Source organism: Rhamphochromis longiceps, linkage group LG23 (assembly GCF_057381845.1).
Source record: "Rhamphochromis longiceps isolate RC_006_pf linkage group LG23, R_longiceps_female_GT1.1, whole genome shotgun sequence".
NCBI lineage: Eukaryota > Metazoa > Chordata > Actinopteri > Cichliformes > Cichlidae > Rhamphochromis > Rhamphochromis longiceps.
In genome coordinates this window covers 9,913,616-9,931,966 of record NC_140578.1, presented here as the reverse complement: position 1 = coordinate 9,931,966, position 18,351 = coordinate 9,913,616, and the positions used below count along the sequence as shown (strand labels likewise).

Genomic DNA, 18,351 nt, shown 5'->3' with positions numbered 1-18,351 from the left:
CTCCAATATGGCCGCGCATGTGGGTTACCGCCCAGAACGTGACGTAGGTTCAGTGATGACGCGACGAATCCTACTTCCGGGCCTAAAGTAGTCTGCGTTTAATATGGCTTTTGTGTTGTTAACATGTTTAATGTTATGTATTTTCTTCTATTTGATCTCAAAAAGCTCCTAAAACAGTCAGTGATCACTGTTGATCTCCCTCGGCTTTTATTACCGCTAATCATTTATTTAAGCTCAGTTTTTAAAACCTTAGGATGTAACTACAGCCCAGCCCATGCAGCAGTATATGAATGACTAACCTCGTATTGTGGATGGATTATCTCAGTTGTTCTCCTGGCTGAAGTTCGGTCCTTTTACAGCATCCTGCCATGCGATTACATTTGTTCCTGACCACCGAGAACACTCACGTTAACTTTTATCGAGTGGAAAAAAAGTTAGCTTGTTTATATTATGCTAACATAGCTGTGTCGCTAGCAGTCACGTAGCACATCATTATATACCAGCTAGCCCAACTTCAGTAACCCTACAAACGTCACTGCTTTTTAGTTTTCTGTCTTCATTTATGCTGGAAGTGATAACAGAGCTGTACGTTTTAATTTGTTTCTAAAACCCCGCAGTCAGGACATGCTATATTGTATTTAGATAGAAGCTAGCGAGCTAACTCCCTGCTAACTTCTAACTCCGTTAAATGTCATAAATTCCGTTTTCATGGATGCCTGGATGTTAAACTCAATTGTTCCACCTGGTAGAGCAGAACGCTGATCATTTTAATAAAGATGAAAGACTTTAGACAGTTTTTCAACTCTCAGTAATGCCATAGTGATCGTTTGATATATGGACCTGCAGCGGAGTTTAGGTCCAGACACGGCTAGTGTGTTTTAGCTCTTCTGAGGCAGATTGCTGATGGGGAGTCACGGGTGTTCAACCTCAACCTCCACAACTGCCACATACAACCTTTGTATGTGGCAGCTGTTTCCTGTCACCACAGTGCAGTGTCATGGCCGGCCTGGAAAACCTGGAATTTTCTTAAAATCTAAAAGCTGTTGGTTTTTAGAAAATTGCATGCAGTTACATTTGTGTCGGTGAATACCGGCATTGCCCCACATCATCATACGAGACATTAAGATCACACAGGTTAGGGTGCAGATGGTGGTTAAGTTGCCCAGGGAGGGGCCTCAGGGTTACAGGAGAATTACAGGTGGTGTCAGTCAGCTTCATGAGAATTGAGCAGGCTGGAGACACTGAGGTCCGCGCTCAGGTGAGTCAGGTGACCTCATCTGTCTCACAGAGCTTCAAGGATCAATAGCAGAACCAATCACACATACAAACAAGCTGCCTAATGTCCTGCACCTTCAGCTCATTATGCAGTTTCCATGGCAACAGTGGTGTTGAGATAAGATCTAACACACAAACACACACATCACTCCCTCCTTTAGCAGTCCTGATAGTCGCTCATGTCTCCATCTCCTCCTGTCACACCGACCCTCTCCATGTCCTTCACTACATCCATGAACCTCTGAACTCTTCCTCTTCTCCCCCTCCCTGAAGCTCCATCTCCATCCTCCACCCTCCTTCCTCTGCACATACATGCCTCTCTCAGTCTTTCTGACTCTGAGCCGCCTGTCTGATGGACTCATTTCTGATCCTGTTCATCACATCAGGTCTCACCGCCATCTTTAAACCTTCCCTTTCAGTCTTGCTGCTATCCTTCCATCATGAATCACCCTGACACTAATCTCCACCTGCTCAACCCTGCTTGCACTTCCTCACCTCTCTGTGGATGGCTTAGGCGCCCCTGCTGGATACAGACGTTCATCACAAATTTTGTCTCTGCAGGACCTCAGTTCAAAAATTCCGACTAGAATCAAACCAGGATGAACACACACACACACACACCTCCCTCCCACTCATCTTGTCTCACTCTTCATTTCCTGGAAGCCATCCAGCAGCCAGGGTGTTACCAAGGCAACAGAGACTGGGAAAATGTGTGTGTGTGTTTGTGTGTGTGTCCTGATCATGTTTTCTGCTGACAGATGGCGCCCCCTTCAGTCTGACAGTGGAAACACAGCTTCTGTCCAGGGAGGAATCAATCAGTGATCAGTCATGCTGTGATGTCATTCAATTAAACTTCATTTACACACTGTCGGCTCACAGCAGACACCCTCTTTGTAAAGGACAAGGGGTGGAGTCAGAAACCATGAGGCCCACCTGCAGAAAGGTACAGAGAGAGGATGAGAGTCTACAGCAGCATAACTAGATCAGGTTTGCTAATCATGACTGACTGTGATGAATCTGGAGACTGAAGCTTTCAGTTCCTGTGTCTATTTGCCTCCAGGTAATCTCACCTGATTGTGAAGCTTCATCTGAATTCATATAATTCACTTCAATAACATATCTCAATTACTGTATTTTTGACTGTTCACAGTCAATCTGCACTCTGCTGATTTGCATTTTAATTTCTTTAGTTTTGTTCTTCTATTTGGTCGGGAATTGCACAGCAATAAGGATTTCACTTCATGTCGTACTGTGTATGATTGTGTATGTGAAAAATAAAATTTAAATTTGAATTAACTTTGATGTGAAACCTCAGAGTTTCTGACCTAGAATAAAGTTTAAAAAGAGTTTTCGTTCTGACAGTTAAACACCTGCCCTGTTTCTGATGTCTGAGGATGATGATGAAAGATGACAAGAGTAATGAGTATCTCAGGTTTGAGGATTTCACATCTTCAGTCTATTTCAGGAAAAATTGATGAATCACTGGCCACATTATTAGTCCCTTATTTATCCAGGTAAAAAATCTCATTGAGATTAAAAATCTCATTTCCAAGAGAGACCAGGCATCAGTACACCTCGCTAGTACCAGGTTGGACTCTTTTTTTTCCTTCAGAGCTGCTGTAACTCAGATTAACTCAGATTGGCTCAGATTCAAGAAGCTGCTGGAAATGTTCCTCACAGATTTTGGTCCATGTTGACATGACATCATCATCACACAGCTGTTACACCTATGATGGGAATTTCCACTTCATCACATCCCGAAAGTGCTCTATTGGGCTGAGTTTGGTGACTATGGCAGTGCGGCTAACTCATCATCATGTTTAACAGACTAGTTCGAGATGATGGAGCGTGGCCCTCACACCATCACCAGCAGCAGCAGCCTGGGCACTAATGGATAGATCCATGCTTTCAAACTCTGAGCTATGTTGCTAGTTAAAGGTCCAGCTTCTGTATCTCACAGGGAGAGAAAAGAAAGCTAACTTCACTCATGGAGAAAGATAAGAAAAAAAAGACAGAGGAGAGTAGAAAGAGAGGTTAGATTTAAAGAAAAGGACTGCTCATATAAAGCTTACATGCAAGTCCTCGTGTTTAATCACATATTGTTTTTGATGTGTTTTTATAAATTATGTATTTTCATTTAGTGAAACTTCCTGCAAAACAAACTAAGTATACTAATTTTGTGTTATTCAAATATTGTCTGACAATTCTGGGGAGTTTTGTGTAGGATAAACAGGTTACTTTGCAGTACTGTGGTGAATTCACAGTAAAGCACTTTGCTGTGGTGCTGTGGTGGTCAGTGTTCAGCAATAGAAATTAATTTACATTTAGGATGATGATGTTTAGATTCGTTCACTGAATTCAATTGTTATACCAACTTTATACTGTCTGGTATAAAGACGGCATTCAGTATACTGTTAATGTAGAAATCAGCCGAGACAGCTGCAAAACATCTGCTCACATCTGGTTGAATTCAGGTGTGTAAATCCACAAAGAGCAGCCAGTCAGCTGATCACAGCCTGTACATAACTTTACGGATTTGTTGTTAGCGCTACTTTGTTGTACTTTGTCTGAAGGTGTGCTAAATTTCTTATTTATAGTTTTTGTCTGACCTGTCAGGGACTACAGATGAAAAGTAGCTTTGGCTAAATCTGGTATATTTGCATTGATATATGTTCATTAATACACACTGTCACTTTTAAATCAATAAATGTAAAACAATTGAAACACTAAGAAAATCTGTTGGAGCTGTCAATAGAAATGATTGTGAGCGGAGTATTTTCCCCACACAGATCCTAGGGTTCCCCCACCTGCTCAATCAGCTAAAGTATGAAGTATGAAGATGTTTTATTGTTCTGCTTGATGGAGCGACCTCCATCCTGATGGGCAGAGTTCACCTTGTCAAAGTGGGTGGGAACAACCCAACACCTTCAGTTAATGAACGGTTAAATCTGATTACATTGTAATATGTGTGAACCAGTCGATCAGTTAGCTTCCAGTGACAGCAGTGGAGACACCTGTTAAGTAATGCTGATGTGTGACATCAGCTTCGTCACGTCTTCATCTCGTCCCAGTGAAACATTCACATATAGAAACGTGTGACAGGAGCTGAAGTTGTGTAATGTTTAAGTGTGAGGTAATTAGTCAGCTCAGCAAATATGAGTAACACAAACTGTGTATGTGCAGTTTGCCACACATCAGGTCTGAGAGTCCAGCTGCTGTATTTACACATACTCAGGGTCTCTGAGAGAAGCTCCCATGTGCTGTTCAGAGGTCTTAATCAGACATTAGATCTGTTATATGAAGAACACGCCGTACAGGCAGCTCAGTGCTGGTTACTCTACAGTGATTGGCTGATGCAGAACAGCTGTTCAGTGTGACGTCTCAGATCCACATAGAACAGCAGGTCAGCTGATCACAGCCTCACATCATTTAACTTACTTCTGTGATTCTTCCCTCACCTTCTCATCCGAGGCTCCTCCATCAGCTCAATCCCAGTTTTTGGACTCTGTAACCAGTGACATATCAGCTGTTCACCGTTAATAAACGTGCTGAAGCTTTCGACCAGCACGAGGCGCCTGCCAGGCAGCGCTCAGGGATATAAGAACCTTCAACCGGGGTTCACTACTTCCGGTATTAGGACGTGTATTTCCGGTCTCAGTGACGCGCTGACAGTAGTCAGACTCTTACCCTCTGTTAGCTTGTGTTAGCCGCAGTTTAGCCACAGTTTCCGGGTTCTGAGCTCACCTCGTGCTCCGGTTCCGTGCACCCGGACCCTCCGTCCCTTCACCTGTCGGCTGGGATCGAGACGGCTCCCGGTTCTGTCCGATCCGGCTGCCTCCGGACTCCGCCTTTAGCCGCAGAGCTAACCCTGCTGCTAGCGCTGCTAACGGCTAACTGTGGCGTTCGTGGGTAAGCGAGAGAAACAACGACGAGGCCGCGCACAGGTGAGTCAGCGTCACCTGCCGCTGGTGAGGGTGTCTATGGATTACACACGCGGGGTGGCGGGGGTAATCTGCTTGAAGCAGCACCACACACCTGAGCCTGCCAATCAGGATCAGCTGATCAGAATATACACACACACACACACCACATTTCCGGGCTGACGATCAGCTGATCACATCACCTGTCCTGAGGTGCAGCAAGTGGAGAAGTGAGAAACTTTATTTATTTTCGTTAAACTTTATTCAGACAGGAAGTTAGTGAGGATCAGACTGAGCTCAGAGGTTCCTCCCACTCTCACAGGTAGCTGCATGTTCTTCAATGTCCAGGAGTCCCCTGCAATCCTGAGCTGGTCACCTGGCAAACGATCATGTCACAGCCTGAGACCCTCAGTCTTGTTATGGTGGCCCTATGGTCCCAATCCTGCTGTTTTCATGGCAAAAAGTCACTAAACGCCACTTCCTGTTTTACCTGAGACCTCACAGACTGTAAATAAAGATGTAGAGCTGCATGCTCTCTGATGTCCAGGAGGGGGCGGCTGCTGAGGTTCCCGCACTAAGAACAGCCTCTCACACCTGTCATTGAGAGCGGCCTCAGGTGTGTGGCTCACAGGTGAGATTAATGGAGACATGAGTCAGCTGACCCGATGCTGAAGGACCACATGTCTCAGATATTTTTCCTGAGGTCATCAGTATTTACATGTACCGGTGGGGGGGATAAGCTGGTCTGTGGTGTCTCACCTGGAGATCGTCAGGCTGCAGCTGGAGGATGCAGAAGATCCTGATGATCTCAGTCTGTGGTTTTTGCAGACCTCCTGACCTGCTGCCACAGCTTATCCATCATCATCATCATCAGTCTGAGCTCACCTGAGCTCCAGGAGTTTCCTTCATGAAGGAATTTAAAAGTGTTCCCTCAGAAAACATCTAAACCTCTAAAAACAGCCCCCTTTACCCGTGAAATCACGGTAGTAAGAAATACTGGTCGGACTCAATGTGAAGCTCGGATTTTGGATGCTGGGAGGGGAGAAGATGAAATGAAGAAGCGATCCTGACGTGCACACTCAGGTGCAGTTCTGCTACTTCGTGTTTCCTACTGATCTGTCACTGTCATTTCACTGCTTGTGTTTTTAGGATGGGCTTATTCACTATTTACTATTGCTGTTACTAGGGATGAAGATTTATAAGAATTTAGCAATTCTGATTCCATTATTGATATTACTTATTGATTTGATTCCTTATTGGCTGTGCTTTGAGAGTCTCCACCATATCAAAGACATTAGTCATGCACATTAACTGCACACTGTGGGTCACATGTTTGTCCATGTTGACTGTCCATGATCCTTTCTTTGTTATGATCAGTGCTGGAGTCATTACTCAAAAGTAATCTATTACTCATATTACACAGAATACTTTCCTTAAAAGCTATGTAATGTGTGACTTAATTACTCTCTGGAGAAGGTCATTCATTACATTACTCGTTACCAGTGATGGGAATAAAGGCGTTACAAGTATTGGCGTTACTTTTTTTTCAGTAACGATTAATCTAAGTAATTACTATTCCTATCGTTACAACACCGTTACTAACAAGAAAATGCGGTGACTGCCGCCTGCGCGCTCCCGCAGGCGGCAGTCACTTTCTGCCCGACGATCACTTTTTGGCATAATACCTGGAGCTAAGGGGGCAAAACAATCGCATGAGTGCTGCTGTTTGGCTGTGGAAGAATAAAGTAGTCATGGTAAGCCAATCACACGACCACTTTAAGATGACAAAGCAACAAGGTGATATATACCAGGTTTTAAATTGTGTTGATAGGCCACGTAAAACCAGAGTGATGATAAACAATATATACACGGTGTTCAATTGTGTTAATACAGTATGTCAAAATGAAAACATAACTGTAAATCCAGACACATGAGGTTGTGCTGAAGAGAATGATACCAAACAAGGCAAAGTAAATAGTTTTTAAAGGTGAAATGTAGGGGAAAACATCAAAAGTAGTCAAAAATGGCCAATTATACCCTGGACTCCAGAGGGTTAAACTTTTTTTTTTTTTTTTTAAAGTAACGCAATAGTTACTTTTCAAGTAATTAATTACTTTTAGAATCTTGTAACTCAGTTACTTTTTTGAAGTAGTAACTAGTAACTATAATTACTTTTTCACAGTAACTTGCCCAACACTGCTCGTTACGTTACTTTCATGTTACTCCTTAAAATGACCTGAAACACAATGTCTCATAATTACGATTACGACTGAGCTGCTATTTTCCTCTGACACAAGAACTGAAATCAGCTGATCGTAGTGTGAGTACAAGAATCCGTAAGCGGAATCGATAGGTCCTGGAATTCTAAGGAATTGGACAACTGGGAACTGGTCCTTTTACAAGAACCTTTACAATTCTCATCCCTAGCGGTCATTAAATTGAGCCTGTCTGTTTCCTGCCTCACTCCCACTTTAATGTCATCTCCTAGCTTAATGATAACAGTTAGGATGGGGAAAGAGCTAATCCTAACACTAACGTGTCGCAGGCAGGTAAATGTTTAATAAAATAGGAGCTTCTCTGAATTCATGAAATTCCTCCTAAAGATGGACTGACAGTCTCTGAGGTGCTTCTCCAGGTTTACTACTGTCCACCTGCTGCTAGTGATGGGAGGAGCTGTGTCAGCTCGAGAAGTTGAGGCTGACGCTGCTGTTATTGATGCAGAGGAAAGTAATCGATAGTTTTTGGTATCAGTTCTCTTTGCTAGCCTTGCTCGGTACAGACTCTGCAGTGCTGAGAAAAAATAAAGTACTGCCGTGGGGAGGTGGGGGTTAAGTTCTTCAGCTCAGTCTTTCTCTGTACTAAAATCAGCCACTCTGACAGCGCACTGAACACTAACTGTGATTGGTCAGATGCTGACACCTCTAATGGCTTTTGGTGTCAAGCAGGTTCAGCTCCTAAAGCACAGAGATTAGATCATCAGTGTCTCGGTTTCTTTGATCTGATTTAATAAAAATAAAAATACCTGCAGGTTATTGATCTCATGTCATCTGATTGGATGAAAGGTTGGATCGGTTGTTGGTGATTACTGAGATGACTTTATCTAAACAAGCCATGTTAATCAATACTTGTGTTTAGTGTAAAGTTATTGATCGGAATAAAGGTGACTGATTGTTTGCAGCTCTGAGCTGAGAACCTAAATCCCTTAATGATCTGTTTTCAGAGGTGGTTGAGGCTCTGCCCCCTGACTGTAGTCATCAGTGAGTTCATCTGTGTGTTCCAGGTGCGGCACTCAGGTCTTGACCTTCGCTCTGAGGACGCAGTAGCAGCCATGTTGACCTAGAGTCGTCATTGGCGGTGGTGAGTTCTGAGCACGAGCAGAAACGACGGGCAATCGCAGCCATGTCGGAGAACCAGGCGAACAACAACAATGTCCCGCTTAACAACAACAACAACAACATGGGACCCAACCGCCTCCGCAATCCCAACCTGAACCAGAACCCCCTCATCAATGTCCGCGACCGCCTCTTCCATGCGCTCTTCTTCAAGATGGCCGTCACCTACGCACGCCTATTCCCTCCGTCCTTCAGGAGGGTCTTTGAGTTCTTCGTTCTGCTCAAGGTGGGGCACAGCTCACCTGTCAGCAGGATGTAATCACATTACTGATCAGTCAGTCTGTTTCTGAATAGTGATCTCAGGAACACGTCACAGTATTGGTAATGGTCAGGTGTTTCAGGTGATCACAGATGTTTCAGGTGACTCCTCTCCACAAATAATTCAGTTAAACTTTATTTACATGCTTTTATTCTGCAACGTAAAGTCTGCAAAACAGAAGAGGAAACCTAGACGATCAGATGACCCACATCTGAGCAGCACGTGGTATAACAGCACAGTGGAGGGGAAGAACCTGTTAGAAGGAAGTTCTATCTACAATAGAGCCAGGCTCAGCAAGGGAAGTGGGTTGGGGGTGGCAGGAAGTGGAGAAGAAACCCTTAGAGTATTATGGGAAGTCTCCCAGCAGCCTGTTCCTTTAGTAGCGTGAATGAGGTAGGGGACAGGGTCCCGATACAAGCTGGTTCCTCTGTGGAGTCAGCGGTGTCCTTACAGAGCGTTGTCTCAGACATTTGAGCATGCTCAGTGGGCAGGTTTATGTTGCGAATGATGTAGGTGAAGCTGTGAGGAGCCAGCAGAATTGCTTTACACAGAGACCAGAAACGATTGCTAACCCACAGAGGAAGGGTCTTTGGTGACTCTGCAGACAGGTTCCAGATGTTTACTTTCTTTGATCAGAGGACATTTATTGATTTTGATGTGTACATTTTATTGTTTTTATTAGGGGTGCAACGATACTCGTATCGATATTGAACCATTCGATACAGTGCTTTCGGTTCGGTACGCATATGTATCGAACAATACAAAAATGTTATTTATTTTATCAACTTTTCTTCTGACGATGCTGTCTGTGTTGAGCGCTCAGTGGATCTGCATTCGACTACTCCGCCTAGGCTGCACTGTCAGTGCAGATCCAATGAGCGCAGCACAAGCTAGCAAGACAGAAGCTAAGCTCGTTGCAACATGGCAACTACCTCAACGCTACCCGAAATTGAACCTCCCCCACCCTCATTCAGATCTGGCGTTTGGAACTATCTTGGTTTTCATGTGAAGCATGACCCTGATGGTAAGCGCATCATGGACAAAAGTAAAACAGTATGTCGGATGTGCCACGCAATGCATCAATTGGTGGGAACTAGTGCGTTAGCGCAGTTAGCTTGTTAACGTGCTAACGTGCTAACGCTGTCCAGCCCGACGCACGGGGCGAGCCGCGGTAACTCGTTAACGGAGATTTGCTGCGTTATGGCGTTAATGTCATTTTAACGAGATTAACGCTGACAGCACTAGTGGGAACACAACGAATATGACTGCACGTTTACACCGACATCATCCTAGTGCAAAGACAAGTGGAAGCAGACAAAAACAACAAGCACGCATGTTACAAACTTTACCCGAGTCATTTAGACAGCCATTAGCACATGATTCTCCTTATGGGGACCTGATATGTTTAATATGCTGCTGAGAATATAGCCCAGAAGAAGCGTATAGTATCGCTTTTATTTTGGAAAGAGACATTTCTCTGTAATAAACTCTCTTTTCCAAAGCTGAGTGATTTCTCGATCAGATTTATTATTTTAATTATTTTGTTGTTTCAGCAACATTAAATTTAAAAACTGCACTTTTGAGTTAAAATATATATTTATAATTTTAATAAATGACAAATTAAAAAGGCATGAACATTTTTTTTGTATGGGAAAAAAAAATCGAACCATGACACCAAAGTATCGAACCGAATCGTGAATTTTGTGTATCGTTGCACCCCTAGTTTTTATTTTATTGGTGACGTATTTTATAAACTCTGGTTGCTGTGAGAGACTCACTGATGCAGAAATGAGATTACGGTGACACAACCAGCGCTCGCTGACATCTCTCTAACCCGTCCTCAGGCACTCTTCGTCCTCTTCATCCTTGCCTACATCCACATTGCCTTCTCTCGCTCACCCATCAACTGTCTAGAGGTGGTAAGGGAGCGCTGGCCCCGTGACGGCATCCTGCGGGTTGAGATCCAGAGAAACTCGAGCCGGGCACCCATCTTCCTTCAGCACTACGACTCGGCGAGCCTCCATGATGAGCTGGATGCCGAGGAGGAAGGAGGGGGGCTGGCAATGGGCGGGCTCAGCCTTGCGATGCTGCCCGACGAAGAAGTGGAAGAGGAGGAGATGACTGTGGAGATGTTTGACAACAGCTCAGTGCAGGTGATCTCTCTCACTTTTTCTCACTCTCTCTCACATGCACACACATTGAACTTTGATAACGTTCGTCTGTAATAGTTGGATTTTTTAGATGTGTTAGATGTTATTTGTTGTACTCTGTTTATTCTTTTTTGTATTTGAACTTTAAAATCTGTAATGAAAATATATATAAATTTATAAAACTAATAAAATCCCTAAAATTAACCTTAAATACTTGTTTGTTTGTTTTTGGTTTTTTTTTTCAAATTTTACTTAAATTTAGAAGAAAATTAACAGAAATGATGTCGTTGCCATCACTGGTGTTGGTGATTCTAGTGTTAAACCACAGCATCAGACAGCCAGCTCACCTGCACAGGTGTAAACAAGCTTGGCTTGGAGCAGGTGAGCTGAAAGGAAGTGACAGACCTTAACAGCGCTTCCTCTTTAGCATCAGAATTCTGAATCACGTTCGCATCCTGGTCCTGCAGAGCTGCAGCGAGTTCTAAATCCTCTGCTTATGTCACTTCTTGTTTTCCCTGTGAGTCAGAAGTGTTTAGTGTCTGTGTGTGGGTCTTCATAAAGTTTGAGAGTCACACAGATTTTGGGTTTCCAATAGAAACGAAAAGTAGTAATAAGAGGATGGCGGTAAAACACTTGTTGGCAGGTGTGCCCTCTGGTGGTGTGTGAGCTCAGAGTAGTTCTGTGTATCTGGGGACTTAACTACCCCGAACACCTGACTCAGGTGAACTTTAAACTGCTATTGGCTACTTCAGGCCTTGCGCACACGGGCCCCGAGTCGGGATCTTGCACTGATCCCGATCGCTGGAAGAACACAACTACTACAACCTCCAAATGACTCTTTCGTCCTGTCTTCCTCCCATCGCCGTGTTCTGTCGGAGGTCAGCAATCAAAGGGATGTTTTTGGTGGAACAAAATGTGTAAGGAAATGTGTATTCACCAGCCAGTTTGCAACTACTTGCAAACTGGTTGGTGAATACACGTTTCCTTAGCAACAACAGGGTACCGGGAGCCTTTTGTATGAAACCCACAGTTGGGGTTTGTGATGAGCGTTGCTCAGTGTCCCATTGACTGCGCTCCCTCAAGCCAGAGTAATGTGATGACCGCCAGTATTCATATTACTCCCTGGATACTCTCAGATTAAAAGCAGAAATGACCCTCAAAACCTTTTGCTGTCCTGCTGCAGTTTGAGTTGGACATCGAGCCCCGCCTGAAGCCATCTCTGGTTGGTGCAGGAGGAGGAGGAGCTTCAGGAGGAGGAGGAGCCAACGACAGCCAGGACGTCTCATTTAGCCAGACCACTAAAGGTATGCAGCCGCTGCAGGACTCAGTGTCTGAGCTGGAGATGATGACCCGAGCAGGTAAACCGTTCTCCACCCCACCCCTGCCACCTCACCTCCTTTAACTCCGCCTCCTTATTCAGTCCAGAAACACCTGCTTAGCTGTTTGTTTCACAATTTAAGATTGTATGTATTTATTTTTGTGTTTTTCTGATGTGGTTGTTTACTTTGTTGTTCATTGTCGCAGTGTGGCCTCAGGAGGAGTACATCGTGGAGTACTCGTTGGAGTATGGCTTCCTGCGCCTCTCTCAGAGCACCAGACAGAGACTCAACATCCCTGTCATGGTCGTCACACTTGGTCAGACTCTGAGCCGCCGTGTCACATGACCTCAGCGTTGGCCAACTTGCACACCCTAACCGCGTCTGTGTCTGTTTGCAGATCCGATGAAGGACGAGTGTTTCGGAGATGGCTTCAGTCGTTTCCTGCTCGATGAGTTTTTGGGCTACGATGACATCCTGATGTCGAGCGTGAAGGCGCTCGCCGAGAATGAGGAGAACAAAGGTGGGGTGGGCGCTGTAAATGGAGGGTGGGGCAGGGCACTTTGGTGTGATGCTACATTCACTGATTGGATTTAGAGAGCAGGTGTTTACTTCCAGTCATGTGACACAGCTCAGGTGTTTGTGTGGTTCTCTGCAGGATTCCTGAGGAACGTGGTCTCCGGTGAGCATTACCGCTTTGTCAGCATGTGGATGGCCAGGACCTCCTACCTGGCCGCCTTTGTCATTATGGTCATATTTGTAAGTACAAATACAGTAAATGACCCACACTGATCGTTCGGGTTCGTTCAGTCGCACGATGTCACGACAGAGTCTCGCGTTCTCCGTTTCAGACTCTGTCGGTGTCCATGCTGCTCAGATACTCTCACCACCAGATCTTCGTCTTCATTGGTCAGTTCCTCATACCATTCAGTGTTGACCTTTGAACCCGAGCCTCAGGTCTATTCTGACTCTCTCTCACCCCCTACAGTTGACCTCCTGCAGATGTTGGAGATGAACATGACCATTGCCTTCCCAGCAGCCCCTCTGCTCACTGTCATCCTGGCCCTCGTAGGTGAGTCCAGATCCCATTCTGTTTGAGGACGCTTCTGAACCTCTGTCACCTGGGTCCTGACGCGTGGCCGAGTTCTTTCCGTTATCTGGCTTCCCTTACCCTAACACTGGCAGTCAGGATAAGCGGCTGCGTGGGGCCTGTTATCAACCCAGGCCCACGTGCCCCTTCACATCAAAGGGTGGCAGCATCTGACAAATCATAGAGGGGTATTTCATAGCTCATATGACTCCTCTACCAAAGAAAAGTGTTCCTCCTGCTCCAGAGATGTTATCAAAGGGTTATAAAAATCTTTAAAGATTATAAAAATATATCAGTAAAATGCAACACTGTTGTGAAAATGATGTGATAAATTCCTCAGAAACATCTTAGGTTAATCTGGACACAAGCATCTTAATTCCAGTCAGTAGTTTTATGGCTGAGTAAATACTTTTTAGTTTACTTTTCACAGAATGCTCTGTCATATCAGGGAGTGAGCTTCTGGAATAGTCTTCCACTGTCAGTGAGGGAAAGTACAAGTCTACCCATCTTTAAGAGTCAGTTAAAAGGGCGGCTGAGGGACACACAAACATGTGATCATGTTTAATAATCATGCTTTATATTGGACGTGAAAAAGAGTTATTGTGTTACAAAAAAGGAAACGACTATTAGTGTAATGGGTCAGTGCAATATCAGGACAGTCAGGGCATGTGCAATACTGGGGTTTGTGCAATATAACTGATGTGTTTCCGTTATTGTTATCTATATTGTCCTCTGTGTCCACTCTTCTTGTCATTGTTGGTTCTAGTATAATGTGATCACTGTTTTTGTCCTTGTCACATGACCTGTAAATAATGTCTCTGTATGTTTTTACTAACTTGTGTTTAACACCAACCTGCCAGAGGGTCTGCAGATGGAAATTAGCCCAAGGCTATAATCTGGCATCTTTCTAAATAAAATAAATAAATAGAAAGCAGCGAGAGAATAAAAACTATGGTTTGATAGTAAAGATTAAAAATAACTGAATTTAAACTTGCTCAGCGCTACATAGAAATCTGATCTAAGGTGAGCAGGTACTGTGCAGGTTAGGGCCTGCATGTCTGCTGTGATGCTGTTTACAGTCAGTCCAAAATGCTGCAGCTAGCTTGCTCACTTTACAAAAGTGAGAGGTCACATGACTCCAGTGTTAGCAGCCTTACACTGGAGTCGTGTGACTATATATATATATATATATATATATATATATATAATTATTATTATTTTTTTTTTAAAGCTTTTATTGAGCTTGTTTGTGTAGCTGCGTCTGTCAATCACAGATTGCTCAGGCCTGATTGTCAGTCGGCTGATCTCAGAGCAGCTCGTGACTCTGCTGTACCGACACTCTGTAGTGACCTCCAGGTGACCTGATGTTTTGTTTTGTTTTTTTGTTGTTTTTTTGGGATCCTGTTTGTTCAGTTTCAATAAAGATTAAAGTCAAAGTACTGAAGGTTCCTGGCAATAAAAACGAGCGTCAAATTAAAAAATGTTTGTAAACAGACTGGATGGACGTTAGCCTTGGTTGGGGGGTGTGGCTTACATTTAAAGCTGACCTGTGATGTCACTTTCTGTCTCAGGCATGGAGGCCATCATGTCAGAGTTCTTCAATGACACAACAACTGCATTCTACATTATCCTCATCGTGTGGTTGGCAGATCAGTACGACGCCATCTGCTGCCACACAAACACCAGCAAACGCCACTGGCTCAGGTGAGGTCACTTTCTGTGTGTGAGGTCATTGTTACAGAATTAAGTTAAAAGGGTTCCTGGTCATTTGATCAATAAACAGATCAATCGGGCTTTGGCCATTTTTATTGTGAATGTCTCTTGTCAGCCTGCAGACCTTCAAGACTGATCATGTGATCTGTTCTCCCTGCAGGTTCTTCTACCTTTACCATTTCGCCTTCTACGCCTACCACTACCGCTTCAATGGCCAGTACAGCAGCCTCGCCCTCGTCACTTCCTGGCTCTTCATCCAGGTAAGTGTCGTCATCCTCATGCCTGTGCTAAGCCCCTCCCCTCAGACAGTAAATCTAACATTTTTGTCCTCTCGCAGCACTCCATGATCTATTTCTTCCATCACTACGAGCTTCCGGCAATCCTGCAGCAGATCCGGATCCAGGAGATGCTCCTGCAGAACCAGCAGGCTGGTCAGAACCAGACGGCTCTGCAGGATAACCTCAACAACAACATTGGCACTGCCGCCGCTGGAACGGGACCCGCCAATGCCCCCCAACCAGGGCCGACCAGTGGAGCTGAGCCAGGGCCTCAGACAGATTCCCTTCCGTCCCCTGCGGAAGGTGGAGCCTCAGGAAGTGGGGAGGTGAGGGCGGAGCTGAACTGGGTCGCTCACACAGCTGCCATCCTCACTGAAGCCCTGACGTCGTCAGTGGATGCGGGAGCCAGCAGCGATCAGGGGCCAGCTGAGATCAATGTGGTGGCCGAGTTCTGGATGGGAGGGGGAGCAGTAGGAGGGAGGTCCTTAGGTGGGAGCGGAGCCTTTGGAGGTCAAGATCCAAACTCTATTTCTGTAGAATTTAAACCTGCACCAGCTCCTCCAATCACAGAGCAGCATGAGGTGGGGCCCTCAGAGGATGTGGGGCCCTCAAAGGCAGAGGGAGCCTTGGAGGAGGCAGGGCCCTCAGAGTGCCCCTCCCACACAGACTGTCCCCCCTCACAGAGTGCAGACTGCCGGCAGCAGCCGTCCTGAGGCTACTGACATCGCCTCACCTGTGAGACAGCTGATCAGCTCATTGATCGAATGAACAGGTTTTATTTGATTTTTAAACTCATTGATTAGCTTGAGGGTGGCGTCTCCCTGCAGGTCACGTGAACAGAGGGCAGGGATGCGATAATTTATTCTGCTGGGTTTTTTTGTTTTTGTTTTGTTTGTTTGTTTTGTTTTTTTTGTTGTTTTTTTGGGGGGGTGGAGTATGGATGGTTTTTCTTTAGACGGTGTCTGAGGTTGGAGGTCCATCACCATGGAAACCGAAAGCAACACCCTGAACAAATGAAGCTTGAAGCAGAAACTTTTTTTTTTCCCCCCCCTCTAATCAATAAACCCGACTGTCTCTTTCTCAAACATCAGCCTTTTCTTTGATTCTTCAAACAAAGCTGATCGATCAATTGGCTCATCAGAGCTCTGCTGTTACCGGAGGATTTTCAAAATAAAATGCATGGCGTTAACAGACGTTTTATTTATCTTGAAAACCCTTCTAACATGAACGTGTTGTTACGTGATGAGTTTATTCAGACTTCATGTAAAACCTGAATCCGTTTGTCCATAGAGGAAAAAGCTTCATAATATAAGCCCTGACAGCAGGAAGCTGCTGCCACATGGTACACACCAGGCCTGAGTGGTTTCACTTCATTGATCAAATAATTAACTGATTATCAATAATATTCAATAAAGAAAAATCAGGTTTCTGCTGCTGGCTGAAAGGATGAAGCCAAGCAGTTCTGGTGTGCCTGGGGGCGGAGCCAGTGAGCTACAGACAAGAAGTCTGATGCAACCTTTCAGTTATTGATCAGCTGATCAGTTATTGATTCTGATAGACTGAAGCACAAACTCAACTTAAGTTGCTTTTTTTTTTTTTTTTTTCCCCCTGTCTCGTCTGCTTTTGTCTTGAGGGAAATAATTGAACAGGAAGTTTGGACTATCAGCAGCTGAGCGAGCTGATTGGTTGTGGAATATGACTGACTGTCACACTCACGCTCCGCCTCCTCCATCTGTTCATCTATCAAAATGGCGAATGATGCGGTGGGTCTGATGGCAGCGTGTTTGCTCTGACCGCTCCCCTCAGACATCTGCCAAACACATTTTGGGGGGGAATGGGACACATGAGATGCTCTGAACCAATCAGGAAGCCGCATTTAAAAGCAGCATTTTGGTCAAAGTCCCTTCAATGGGACAGTGGCAAGTTTTTGAAAATGAACACCTGTTTGCGTTCTTTGGATAAATTATGGTCTACAAATCCGTAGGAGGGGAAAGGAACTGATCCCTCCCATCAGGTGAACTTCATCAATTATTGATTGGATATCAGAAACAATTGATCTCTGAGTGTCTGTTTTTGTTGCTGTGAAGTAGACGGAGCCTGAGCGTGACTCTGGCTGGGGGGGTGGGGTTCTTCTTCGTGCCTCTCTGCTGAGGACTGTAGCCTCATTATTGATCATCAAAATGTATTTACCTGTCAGACCAGTAAAACCAGTAAAAGCAGTGGTCGCCACCCATTGTGTGAATGCCTCCCTTCTTTCACACCATCCACACACAGGGATTTTATTCTGAAATGACATACACCAGCAGCAGGAAGTGAAACTTCTCATTACCTATGAAACCTTTCAAGAAAAAAGGCATTATACATGGATACTTTCAAAATAAAAGGCAACTTGCCAAGGTGCTGAATTGTTTTTGTCCAACAGGAAACTGGCCGAGCTGAGTGTCATGTTTCACCTCGACCACCTAGTGTTATTTTTGACAGCAGCTCAGTTTCAGGTGGTTTTCTGTTTTGATGGCATCTGGTTGCAGCTTCGGTGGTTTTTAATTGGACCAGAAACCCTGCAGGAAGACCAGAAACCCTGCAGGAAGTTACCAAGAGAAAAAACAGACATGCTTTTGGTTCTTTAGGACTTTCAACAGCAGCTGAAACAGTTTAAGTGGCTTTATTTGATCAGACACGATAAAGTGACTTCATAAAGTGCAGTTCGAATACATCATTGTTGCTTACCAAAATAAAGGGCCATGCATTCGGCATTTGTTCTGCCTCCGAGCTGGGCTGGTTTTTTTTTGTTTTTGGTTTTTTTTGCGGTTGAAGCTAAACTTGATCTTCGGTTCAGTTCTTGAATTAGTGAATGGACTTTAATCTGAAGACGGGCTCCTCTTTAACGCTGTGAGTGCCACTCAGGATAGATGTTCTCAGGCTTACTTCACAGGTGTTTCCTCACATCTGTATGTCAAT

At 44.7% G+C, this 18,351-nt stretch overlaps 1 protein-coding gene across 2 annotated transcripts; it reads left to right on the top strand.

The window, feature by feature from the left end:
* The first annotated feature begins 4,904 nt into the window (after positions 1 to 4,904).
* On the top strand, positions 4,905 to 17,100 carry tmem259 (transmembrane protein 259). 2 transcript variants are annotated; one of them, XM_085398458.1, is made up of 12 exons: positions 4,905 to 5,219; positions 8,476 to 8,813; positions 10,691 to 10,999; positions 12,180 to 12,354; positions 12,521 to 12,631; positions 12,713 to 12,835; positions 12,971 to 13,071; positions 13,164 to 13,221; positions 13,301 to 13,384; positions 14,974 to 15,106; positions 15,276 to 15,375; positions 15,453 to 17,100. In XM_085398458.1, exons 2-12 carry the CDS (start codon positions 8,595 to 8,597, stop codon positions 16,104 to 16,106), a joined length of 2,067 nt encoding a protein of 688 aa, XP_085254584.1. In that variant the 5' UTR covers positions 4,905 to 5,219; positions 8,476 to 8,594; the 3' UTR covers positions 16,107 to 17,100. The 2 variants fall into 2 exon arrangements, with proteins under 2 accessions (XP_085254584.1, XP_085254585.1); XM_085398459.1 differs by having other exon boundaries at positions 4,906 to 5,219; positions 12,180 to 12,300.
* The last annotated feature ends 1,251 nt before the right edge of the window (positions 17,101 to 18,351 follow it).